Source organism: Kryptolebias marmoratus, linkage group LG14, assembly GCF_001649575.2.
Source record: "Kryptolebias marmoratus isolate JLee-2015 linkage group LG14, ASM164957v2, whole genome shotgun sequence".
Taxonomy (NCBI): Eukaryota; Metazoa; Chordata; class Actinopteri; order Cyprinodontiformes; family Rivulidae; genus Kryptolebias; species Kryptolebias marmoratus.
The window spans coordinates 26,047,156-26,057,583 of record NC_051443.1 but is presented as its reverse complement, the minus strand read 5'-3'; the positions used below and the strand labels follow the sequence as shown (position 1 = coordinate 26,057,583).

The following is a 10,428-nucleotide window of genomic DNA, read 5'->3' as shown; positions in this document are numbered from 1 at the left end:
CCACCTCCGTGTCTCCCTCCTCCTGAACATGATGGTTCACTTAGGGACCGTCAACAAATTACTGAACCAATGACGCTTAAAAACAGAAGAATTAAATAACCTCCATGTCATGTGAACTTCTGACCAAGAGTTAATGTTGAATTGTTTCATTAAACTGGACAAACAAGACCCGCCTCATTTTAGCTGATTTTTAAAGCATTTTATTTATATTTTCATGAAACTTTAAGCGTTGGTGATGAAAGGTGATGAAAAGTGAATGTTTTATTAAACTGGACTAATAAGACACATCCACCTGGGGAAACTTACCTGCTGGTGTTTTTGGTTTTTGCAGCATTTTTCCTTTTGTGTGTTTTTACCGTAGAAAACTGCGAGAAAGGTGGCGGGCGATATGCATTCCTTCAAAGGAATGATAGGCCTTTAATTCTGACGGACTCTGTACCATTAAAATGTTGAAGCTAATCTTTTAATTTTGGCCAGTTTGGAGTTTTATTTGGTTGAGAAGTGACTCATGGAGCTCGGCTCTTTGATGCGTGAGGAATAAAAACAAATCGTTTCTTTCTTCGCCCGTTGGGAGCAGCCAGACTTTGTTTCATTCTTTAAACGTAACGTTTTCCTGAAGGAGAAGATTTCAATCTGCTGCTCGGCTTCAAAGTCCCCCCGCGGCGAGGACGTGGTTTCAGGTGGTTCTCAGACGTTCCTCGTCGAGCGCCGCCTCTGACTCGACAAACCGCCTCTCTGATCACGATGAAAGAGGCCTGAACGGCGACGACATCAAACACGAGGAGAGGCGACGAAAAAAACATAATAAATCTGAAACTGGGAGGGTTAAAAGACGTTAACGAACAGGGAGGTCAGGGTTTCTGTCAGATCAGAGACTAAAGGATGAATTAATTAAAACAACAGAAGAAGAAACTAAACAGAATAAAGAAGGTTTGTTTAAAACCTTTAATCTCTTTAAGTTAAAGAACTTCAGGTTTATTCGTCCAGGAAGTTGACAGAAAAACTGAAATCTACGCCGACAAAATGGCCGACAGTTTGGTGTCTGAACTGTAGGAGAGAAACGACGTCTAAAGACACGTCAGAACTGCGAGTGAAAACTTCCTGGCCCGGGAGCAGCAGGAGGTTCTGATGGTCCAACAGGTCCAGGTTCTAATGGTTCTACAGGGTTTATGGAGAAGATATGAAGAGTTAAAAAGAGCCTTCACTTCCTGTTTGGGTGTGTGACCTCTGACCTCTGAGAGGACATCAGTTAGGGTTAGAAACCAGGTTTAGATCCAAACAGGACCGGGTTTAGAGCTCCAACAGGACCGGGTTTAGAGCTCCAACAGGACCGGGTTTAGAGCTCTAACAGGACCGGGTTTAGATCCAAACAGGACCAGGTTTAGAGCTCCAACAGGACCGGGTTTAGATCCAAACAGGACCGGGTTTAGATCCAAACAGGACCGGGGTTAGAGCTCCAGCTGATGGAGAATCCTCCTCCTGCTTCATCATCTAACTCCTCCTCTTCCTCTCTCTTCCCCCGCAGCCTCAGACGCCCCATCACCTTCCTCCGGTCCTGGTTTCGTGGACTTCGGGTTCCCTCAGGAGCCCCAGGACACGGTGACGGTGCGAGGCGGCGTGCTGCAGCTGGACTGCCAGGCTCAGGCCGACGCGGCGGCGGGGCTTCCCGCCATCACGTGGCGTAAAGATGGCGTCCTGCTGAGCGCCGTGGTGGACGAGCGGCGGAGGCAGCTGGGGAACGGCACCCTGCTGGTGCAGAACGTGGTCCACTCCCGGCACCACCGGCCCGATGAGGGGGAGTACCAGTGTCTCGCCACGCTGGAAGGACTGGGCAGCATCGTGAGCCGGACGGCCAAGGTCACCGTGGCTGGTAGGAGGCGCCATTTTTAACTCTTATTAGTCACGTAGAGACGAGTCTGAGAGGTCGCTTAGAGTCACACATGAAACCTGAAGTCTGCAGGGTTTGGATCAGCTGCTGAAACCTTTGCGCTGAGTGAGTGCTGAAAGCTACTGAAGCTAAACACGAGCTAAACGCTAAAAGAAAATAAAAATCTAGTTCAAAGAAAAAGTAACAAATTGCTACCTAAAAGCTAAAAGTAGCAAAACACTAGCAAAATGCGTCAGAAGGCTAGCTAAGAGTAGCAACAGGCTAGCTAAAAGCTAAGAGCAGCAAATGCACTAGTGTCAGCAGCAGCTAGCTGTAGCACTTCCTGCTGTGGAGAATTTACTGAAAGTTAGTTTTGAATTCGGAGCCGAACTCTGAACCTGAGGCCGTTTCTGTCGTTCTGAGGTTCTCAGCTTCCTGCTCCGATCGGTCCTTAGATTTAAACGGAGGAGATTTCCTGGTCAGGGATGGAATCTGAGAGGAAACACTTTGACCTGTCCTTGCTGGCAGATCTTTCTGAACGTGGTCTCCTGCCTTCGGCTGCTGGTTTTTAGTCATCAGAACCAAAGTGAGTCACCTGTAATGTAATTTCCAAAGTGCAGCGCCGCTCCGGATCAATATGGTTTTATGGAGCGCATTATTAGACAAAGAGGCTTAAAGTGCATCTCCATCAACGGCGGCGCGTTCTGACTGACAGCTCGTCTGAGCTCCGCCCGGCCGCAAGTTCACACGAGCTTAGCAGCCGAAGTTCAGCCTGAAAAAACTAACTGGACAGGAGAACGTTTGGGTTCCTTTAGTCAGAACGATTGGGTTCCTTTAATCCGAACGATCAGAGTAATTAGAGGGAGGTTCAGGTGTTTTGGAATGCTGCCTCTGGAGGTCAAAGGTTAAAGAGTTTCACAGCTGCAGACGTGGGTACGAGGTGGGTACGAGGTGGGCGTCAGAATAATGTGCACGGGTAAGACTACAGTTTGCAGCCGAGCCTTGAGAGGAAAGATCTGACCTCTCCACGACTCGCTGCCCTGAAACCGCAGCTCAGAGTTCCTCCCTCCAGGCCTGAGAGGAGACCCGGAACCCTCGGCAGGGATCAGGTCTCCTCTCTGGTCTGGGAGGACCTGGAGACCCCCTAGGAGGAGCTGGAGACCCCCCAGGAGGACCTGAAAACCTCCTAGGAGGACCTGGAGATCCCTCAGGAGGAGCTGGAGAGCGTCTCTGAGGAGACGGAGGTCCAGGGTTCCCTCCTGGACATCAGGAGGATGTTTAGTTTATTCAGCACATCTGTCCTCCTCTGAGGGCGATCATGTTTTTGCCTGTCAGTTGTGGTAGTAGCTGAGGGTCCTCGTTTCTCATCCCAGATGGTTTCAGAGCGGCGCTCAGTCTGGGCTCCTCTCCTTCCTCCTCCGCTGCGCTCGGCTTCTAATTACCTCCTGCTTTCCTGTAAACTGGGAACAAACTGCTAATTGAATTTTTAAGCCTGTCTTCATTAGCATTTTTCTCGTAACGCGTCGCCTGAATTCATTCATATTTAAACGTTTGATGATTCAGCTCTGTTCAGAGAAACGCCACCTGAGCTCTGCAGAGGGAGGGTTCAGCTTTTTAAGGCTTCCCCGCAGATAAATCAGAGAAATCAGAAGAATCTCCTCCTTGGTTCCGTCCAGCCAACGCTCTGAGCTCCACCGTCTCTGCAGAGCTCCGGATTATTTGTGTTTTGGTAGAATTTGCACCCTGGCACAACTTCTGAAGTGTAAAATTATGCAATAATCCCTTTTTGTTCCTTTAATCCCATTTAATGGGATTTTTTGGAGCCCTGCTGGGAAAATGAAAAGCTCCGAGGGAATGATTTGTTCTGTAAATGAAGCACAGATTTAGATGAAGCGTTTCAGGTCCCAACATGGCCTCCTTCGGTCCAAACCAGGACTTCCTGTTTCTGCAGACGGAGACTCGTCTGAATAATCTGCTGTTTATCTGAAGGTGACTGAGGGCTCTGGTTCTGGACCGGCCCGGCTGCAGGGATAACAACATTTCCATGTTTTATGATAAATCTGCTTTAAAAAATCTTCCAGCGACACGGAGAACAAAGTAAACAGCTTTTATTAAATTCCTGTTGTTGCCTCATGTTAATCTGCCCGCAGGCTCAAAGGAGAGGAGCTCAGAGAATAAAATAATCTGTGAGGCGGAGCGGGCCGAGAGGTTCTGATCAGACAGGAAGTGTTTCTGATCAGACAGGAAGAGGTTCTGATCAGACATGAAGAGGTTCTGATCAGACAGGAAGAGGTTCTGATCAGACAGGAAGTGTTTCTGATCAGACAGGAAGAGGTTCTGATCAGACATGAAGAGGTTCTGATCAGACAGGAAGTGGTTCTGATCAGACAGGAAGTGTTTCTGATCAGACAGGAAGAGGTTCTGATCAGACATGAAGAGGTTCTGATCAGACAGGAAGTGGTTCTGATCAGACAGGAAGTGTTTCTGATCAGACAGGAAGAGGTTCTGATCAGACATGAAGAGGTTCTGATCAGACAGGAAGTGGTTCTGATCAGACAGGAAGTGTTTCTGATCAGACAGGAAGAGGTTCTGATCAGACATGAAGAGGTTCTGATCAGACAGGAAGTGGTTCTGATCAGACAGGAAGTGTTTCTGATCAGACAGGAAGAGGTTCTGATCAGACATGAAGAGGTTCTGATCAGACAGGAAGTGGTTCTGATCAGACAGGAAGTGTTTCTGATCAGACAGGAAGAGGTTCTGATCAGACATGAAGAGGTTCTGATCAGACAGGAAGTGGTTCTGATCAGACAGGAAGTGTTTCTGATCAGACAGGAAGAGGTTCTGATCAGACATGAAGAGGTTCTGATCAGACAGGAAGTGGTTCTGATCAGACAGGAAGTGTTTCTGATCAGACAGGAAGAGGTTCTGATCAGACATGAAGAGGTTCTGATCAGACAGGAAGTGGTTCTGATCAGACAGGAAGTGTTTCTGATCAGACAGGAAGAGGTTCTGATCAGACATGAAGAGGTTCTGATCAGACAGGAAGAGGTTCTGATCAGACAGGAAGTGTTTCTGATCAGACAGGAAGTGGTTCTGATCAGACAGGAAGAGGTTCTGATCAGACAGGAAGTGGTTCTGATCAGACAGGAAGAGGTTCTGATCAGACAGGAAGAGGTTCTGCTCCGGAACCCTGACCTGTTCTCTGTTTACAGTTCTGCTCCTGCTGGACCTCGATCTCCTCCTCCTCTCCTCCCGCTTGATTCATCCAATCAGAAACCAGCTCTGATGATTCATCCAATCAGAGACCAGCTCTGATGTTTGGGATCATGGTTCTGTTGGACCCAGTTGTGTCCAGCTGCTGGTTTGAGGTGAAGATGAAGAGTTTGGAGGTAGTCCTCCTCACTTCGCCCCACAGCATGATGCTGCCGCCACCATGCCTGACAGCCTCACCTTGTCTCCATCTCTCGTCTTAATGTCCAAACAGCTCCGTCTTTGTCTCGTTTGACCTTTAAACTCAGCAGTAATCGATACTACAGTCCATAATACTCGAGTATTTACAGAGTACTGTACTATGAACTGACCCGGGTACACACCTGGTACTTAGCAGGTACCTGCTGGGACCGGTATCATTCTGAAGTGACCTGTTACCTGGTTCTCCCCCTGTCCTTCATATGGCCCCGCCCCTGAAGGAACTAGGTGTGTACCTGAGGAGACCCTCAGAACCAGAACTAACTTTAAGGCCTTTAAAACAGAGACACTCAGCTGAGACTCGACCACACCTGCTGAGACTCGGGTGCATTTCTCTGGTTTCTCCTCTCCAGGTCCGCTGAGGGTCATCGTCCCCACCGAGTCGGTGTCCTCGTACCTCGGCGACACCGCCCTGCTGCGCTGCGAGGTTTCGGGCGACCCGACGCCCGTCATCCGCTGGCAGAAGAACCGGGAGGACCTGCCTGTGACCTTCGAGGCCGACTCCCGCCTGGCAGTGCTGCCATCCGGCTCTCTGCAGGTCAGCCGAGTCCAGCCGCCGGACTCGGCCATGTACCGCTGCCTGGCTGACAACCCGGGCAGCACCAGGACGGGGACGGATGCCGAGCTCCGAGTGCTTCCAGGTACCTGACTCACCTGCAGACTGATGGCTGCTGCTTTTAGCTTTTAGCTACTTTTCTGCTACTGTTAGCTTTTGCTAGCCTTATGGTACATTTAGCTTTACATGGCTTGTTGCTACTTGTAGCTTCTAGCTAGCCTTTTGGTCTGTTTAGCTAGCTTTCTGCTGCTGTTAGCTACACTGCTGCTATCTTTTTTGGCTGTCCTTTTGCTGCTTTTGACTTTTAGTTGGTGTTTTACTACTTTTACCTTCAAACTAGCTTTGTTACTCTTTTAGCTCCAGTTGTCTTACCTTTAGCTTTGAGCTAATTTGCTTCTTTTAGCACCTTCCTGCAGCCACGTTTCTCCTTCAGCTGACCTAAAATAACCGAAACAAACGGAGGAGTTCTTTCTGTGGTTTAGTTCTGGTTTAGTTCTGGTTTATCCAGCGGTTCACACGAGGCCTGCAGCTGGTCATTTAGCTGGTTTCCTTTCAGAGCCGGATGTGTTTTTGTGGAATGAAATGAGATGTAATGAACGTATTGGATGTTGGATGTGATTTTAATAACGTGTCTGTCGGGGGGGGAGGCGGGGGAGGCGACCTCTCCTCGGTCTGCAGGGAGTCTGTCAGCCGCCGATGTTCCACTCCACATCGTCCAATTATTCCCGAGCCGACATCGGCCACTTTCTCAGTCAGATGACGGCTCAGGTTCGCTCGGAGCCGAAACTCTGGAGTGTTTCTGCGCTCGCTCCCTGCGGGGGGGCTGGGGGGGATAATCACATGCACTTTACATTTCAGAGTCCGTCTGCTGCCTCTCATCTCCTCTCTCACACACACTCACACACACACTCGCTGCACGTGTCGTGGATTTAAAGTTAAAGTCGATGTTTTTACAGAAGCTGAAACCAGCAGAACTCTGATGTTTATCAGAACATCTGTGTTGGACCAGGATCTGCAGACGGGTCCTGAGTCTTTATTAAAGTCTCCACATTTAAACCTGAGCTGCATTCTTGGCCGCGCATATTACTGTGTTGCACAGAAAAGAGGCAGATTTAGATGTTGTTGTTTTCAAAAGACAGCTTCCTGTTGGTGTCAAAATAAAAGTCTCTTTTTACTCCGGTCAGTCCCACCTGAGTCAGACCCAGAAGGTTCTCGTGTCTTTGATCAGGAACCGACCCCAGACGCTCCGACAGCGACTCTTCAGGTTAAATCGGTTCAGAGCTGTTTGATGATTATTCCTGACGGTTTCCTCTTTTCTTCAGCAGCAGATTCAGTTTTTATTTCCTGACGTTTTCTCACAGATTCTCTGATTCCTCCGTGTTTGTTTATGTTGAGCGCAGACCCGCATTTCTGTTTGAAAGTCGGCACCAGCATCTGGAAGGAATGCAGCAGAACCTGCCGGGTTCTCCTGAAGTTCTGGTTTCACTTCATGCTGCAGACGGTGGAATCTGCTGGAAGCGAGCAGCTAAAGGTCAAAGCGTCAGCGCTGACGCGGGGGAATCAGACATCTGATGACCTCTGACCCCTGAGTCCATCAGATCAGATCTTCCTGAGAGCTTTAATCATCTGATGCATTAAAAACGTGGCGCCAATCAAACGGGGAAGAGGATTTAGAGTCAGGAGAAGGAGAAGGGTTAGAAACGATAACGACCGGAACCTTTTCCAGGAAACTGTTGAAGCTTCGATGATTCGATCCGTTTAGTTTGATGGAGGAGATGAAGGAACATCTGAGGAACGTCTGAAGAACCTTCCTGCTGGAAACAGGAGGGAAGGACTTTATTTCCAACTGATGGAGCTCACAGTCTGTTATTTGAGCCTCCTCTCTCCTCCTTGCCCCCCCCTCCCCCCTCATCTCTCCTCCTCCTCTCTCCTCCTCCTCTCTCCTCCTCCTCTCCATCGTCAGTTTCTGGTCGTCCTGAAAGCTCACCTGAAGTTCAGAGGAAATCAGATTTTTTCACTCAGACTTCCTCACTTCCTGCTTCCTGTTTCCTCACTTCCTGCTTCCTGTTTTAAGTTATTTTACCTCTTTAGTTCTGACTGATGTAAACCCATAATCAGCTGATTTAATCTTCATTTCTTTAAGTCAGTTTTTTCCCAGCATGTTTGAGTCTCTGAGCCTCAGGAGGAAACAGAACCACGGCGAACGTTCGGCGACGTTCTGAAGATTCAAACGGTCCGACAGCCGCAGCCCGATGAGGTTTGACCGGAGGTTCACTCTGATCGAAGGATTGACTCAAACTGAGACTGTTTAGGACTAACTTGGATCAGATAAATTCAGTTAACAGCCGCTGCTCTGTGAGCCGTTACCTTCAGAGAAGTTCGGCTGCAACAAGCCGAAGCTGAACGGAAAACGAGCGTTTTGTTGTTTAAACAGAGAAGAAGAAATCAGGGAGATTCTGCTGAGATGTTTGTAAAAACAGCCGAAGAATCCATGAGAAACAGAACCTTTGTTCCCGGGTTTCTGCTCCTTTTGTCTGCAGCGTTTTGCATATTTCCTCCTGCCTCCGTCCTCATTGGGATGCGAGCGGCGTTGAAGCACCATCTGATCTGCTGACGAGCTCTTCGGCGCCGCTGTGTGATTATCTCTGTGATCCGTCTTTACTCGCCTCGTGGTGGTGGGGGGGGGCTGTTTGTGATGATCTGTGCAGAATCAGGGGTCAGAGGTCAGAGGTCACAGGGTCACAGATTAGCTGTTTGTCTCTGAGCGCAGCTTTAATTCACTGAACAATCAGTTAAACGATGAACTAATTAGTCTTCTGATAAAACTTTTAACAATAAAGGAGAAATAAATAAACTTAAATGAGTTTTTAATGAAGTTTATTAAATATAAAACATTTTAAATGAAGCTTTTTTAATTACCTTGTTAAAATTTTTATTTCAGTAGATTCATTTATTTCCTTTTATAGCAATGTTTAATTTAGTTGTTATTTAAGCTTTTATTCATATGTTTAAATGTAAACTTTTTGAAGTTTTAAATGAAGTTACAGATTTTTAAAAAATAAAATATTTAAATCTTTTATCTAATTTATTTTAAACAAAATTTGTCTAAATAATTTTTTGACCTTTTTAAATTGTCCAACTTTTACTTTGAAGCTGTTGTTTATTTTCTGCTGTTTTACTGTATCTTCGGCTCATCGTTAGCTTCTGTGGCTTAGCTTCGGCTCATTGTTAGCTTTGTGGCTTAGCTTCGCCTCATCGTTAACTTTGTGGCTTAGCTTCGGCTCATTGTTAGCTTTGTGGCTTAGCTTCGCCTCATCGTTAACTTTGTGGCTTAGCTTCGGCTCATCGTTAGCTTCTGATGCCAGAGAGGTCCTGAACAGTTAATATCTTACCTGTCGCAGATACCTCAGCTTGGAGGACTGACGAGCTAACGGCTAGTTAAAAATGACTCCATTCAAACAGCGCTGGGAGCTGTTGGTACAGGTCGGTTAGCTGTGGCGGCCATCTTGAATCAGGTCGCGCTGTATATGTTCTGAAGAAACATCTGCTCCGTTTCAGGTGGTTTCCTGTTTGTTCTGAAAGGAAAATGGCTCCAGCAGGACCAGAAACGCCTCGTGGCGATAAGCATTCCTTCCACTTCCTGCTAACCTCTGCTTCTCCCTCTTCCTGTCTTCAACCCCAGAACCCGGCGTGATCCGGAACCTGCAGTTCCTGCAGCGTCCGTCCCGAGTGACGGCCCTGCTGGGGACGGACGCCGTGCTGGAGTGTTCCGCCTCGGGGTACCCGACGCCGAGCGTCCAGTGGAGGAGAGGAGACGAAGTCATCCACAGCTGGTCGGTTCTGCTGGTACCGAGGAGACATGTTTGGGTTCTGGATGATTCTGTTTGATCCTTTCTGAGAAGATGCTGTTTGTTTGTCTGCAGGAACAAGAAGTACTCTCTGCTGGCAGGCAGCAATCTGATCATCAGGACCGTCACCGACGACGACTCGGGTTCCTACAGCTGCACCGCCACCAACAAGAACCAGAACATCACGGCGCAGGCAGAACTCGCCGTCCTCGGTGAGAACGCGCACGTGTCGTGGCAGCAGGTTTACAGAAAAGGCCGGGGCTGATGCTGATGCTCGGGTCCAGACTGAGCTCGGTGTTAACGGCCTGATGCCACAAATAAAAAGTAATAAAAAGCGTCTGTGTCGAACTCGGGGACATCAGGATCAAACGCTGTCATGAAAAATGAACAATCCCAGGAGCTGCTTCGCTTCAGGAGCTTCACATCAATAAAACATGTTTTTATTTATTGTCTGGCTGCTGCTCCGAAACACAGACCGCCTTAAAGATGTCAGGAAGCTCCGCGCAGGTGAAGAGAGGCAGCTGCTAACAGCTGGAAACAGCTGCTAACTGCTGGAAACAGCTGCAAACAGCTGCTAACAGCTAGAAACAGCTGCTAACAGCTGCTAACTGCTGGAAACAGCTGGAAACAGCTGGAAACAGCTTCTAACAGCTGAAAACTGCTGCTAACTGCTGCTAACAGCTGGAAAC

The 10,428-nt window shown here is 48.1% G+C and overlaps 1 protein-coding gene across 2 annotated transcripts in view; it reads left to right on the top strand.

The window, feature by feature from the left end:
• dcc (DCC netrin 1 receptor) overlaps nt 1-10,428 on the top strand; it is a 167,240-nt gene that overhangs the window by 20,363 nt on the left and 136,449 nt on the right. For both annotated transcript variants that reach the window (XM_037979443.1, XM_037979442.1), the window contains exons 2-5: nt 1,526-1,870; nt 5,689-5,976; nt 9,574-9,724; nt 9,815-9,951. In XM_037979443.1, the coding sequence (XP_037835371.1) occupies nt 1,526-1,870; nt 5,689-5,976; nt 9,574-9,724; nt 9,815-9,951 (921 nt within the window). The remainder of the gene's footprint in view (nt 1-1,525; nt 1,871-5,688; nt 5,977-9,573; nt 9,725-9,814; nt 9,952-10,428) is intronic.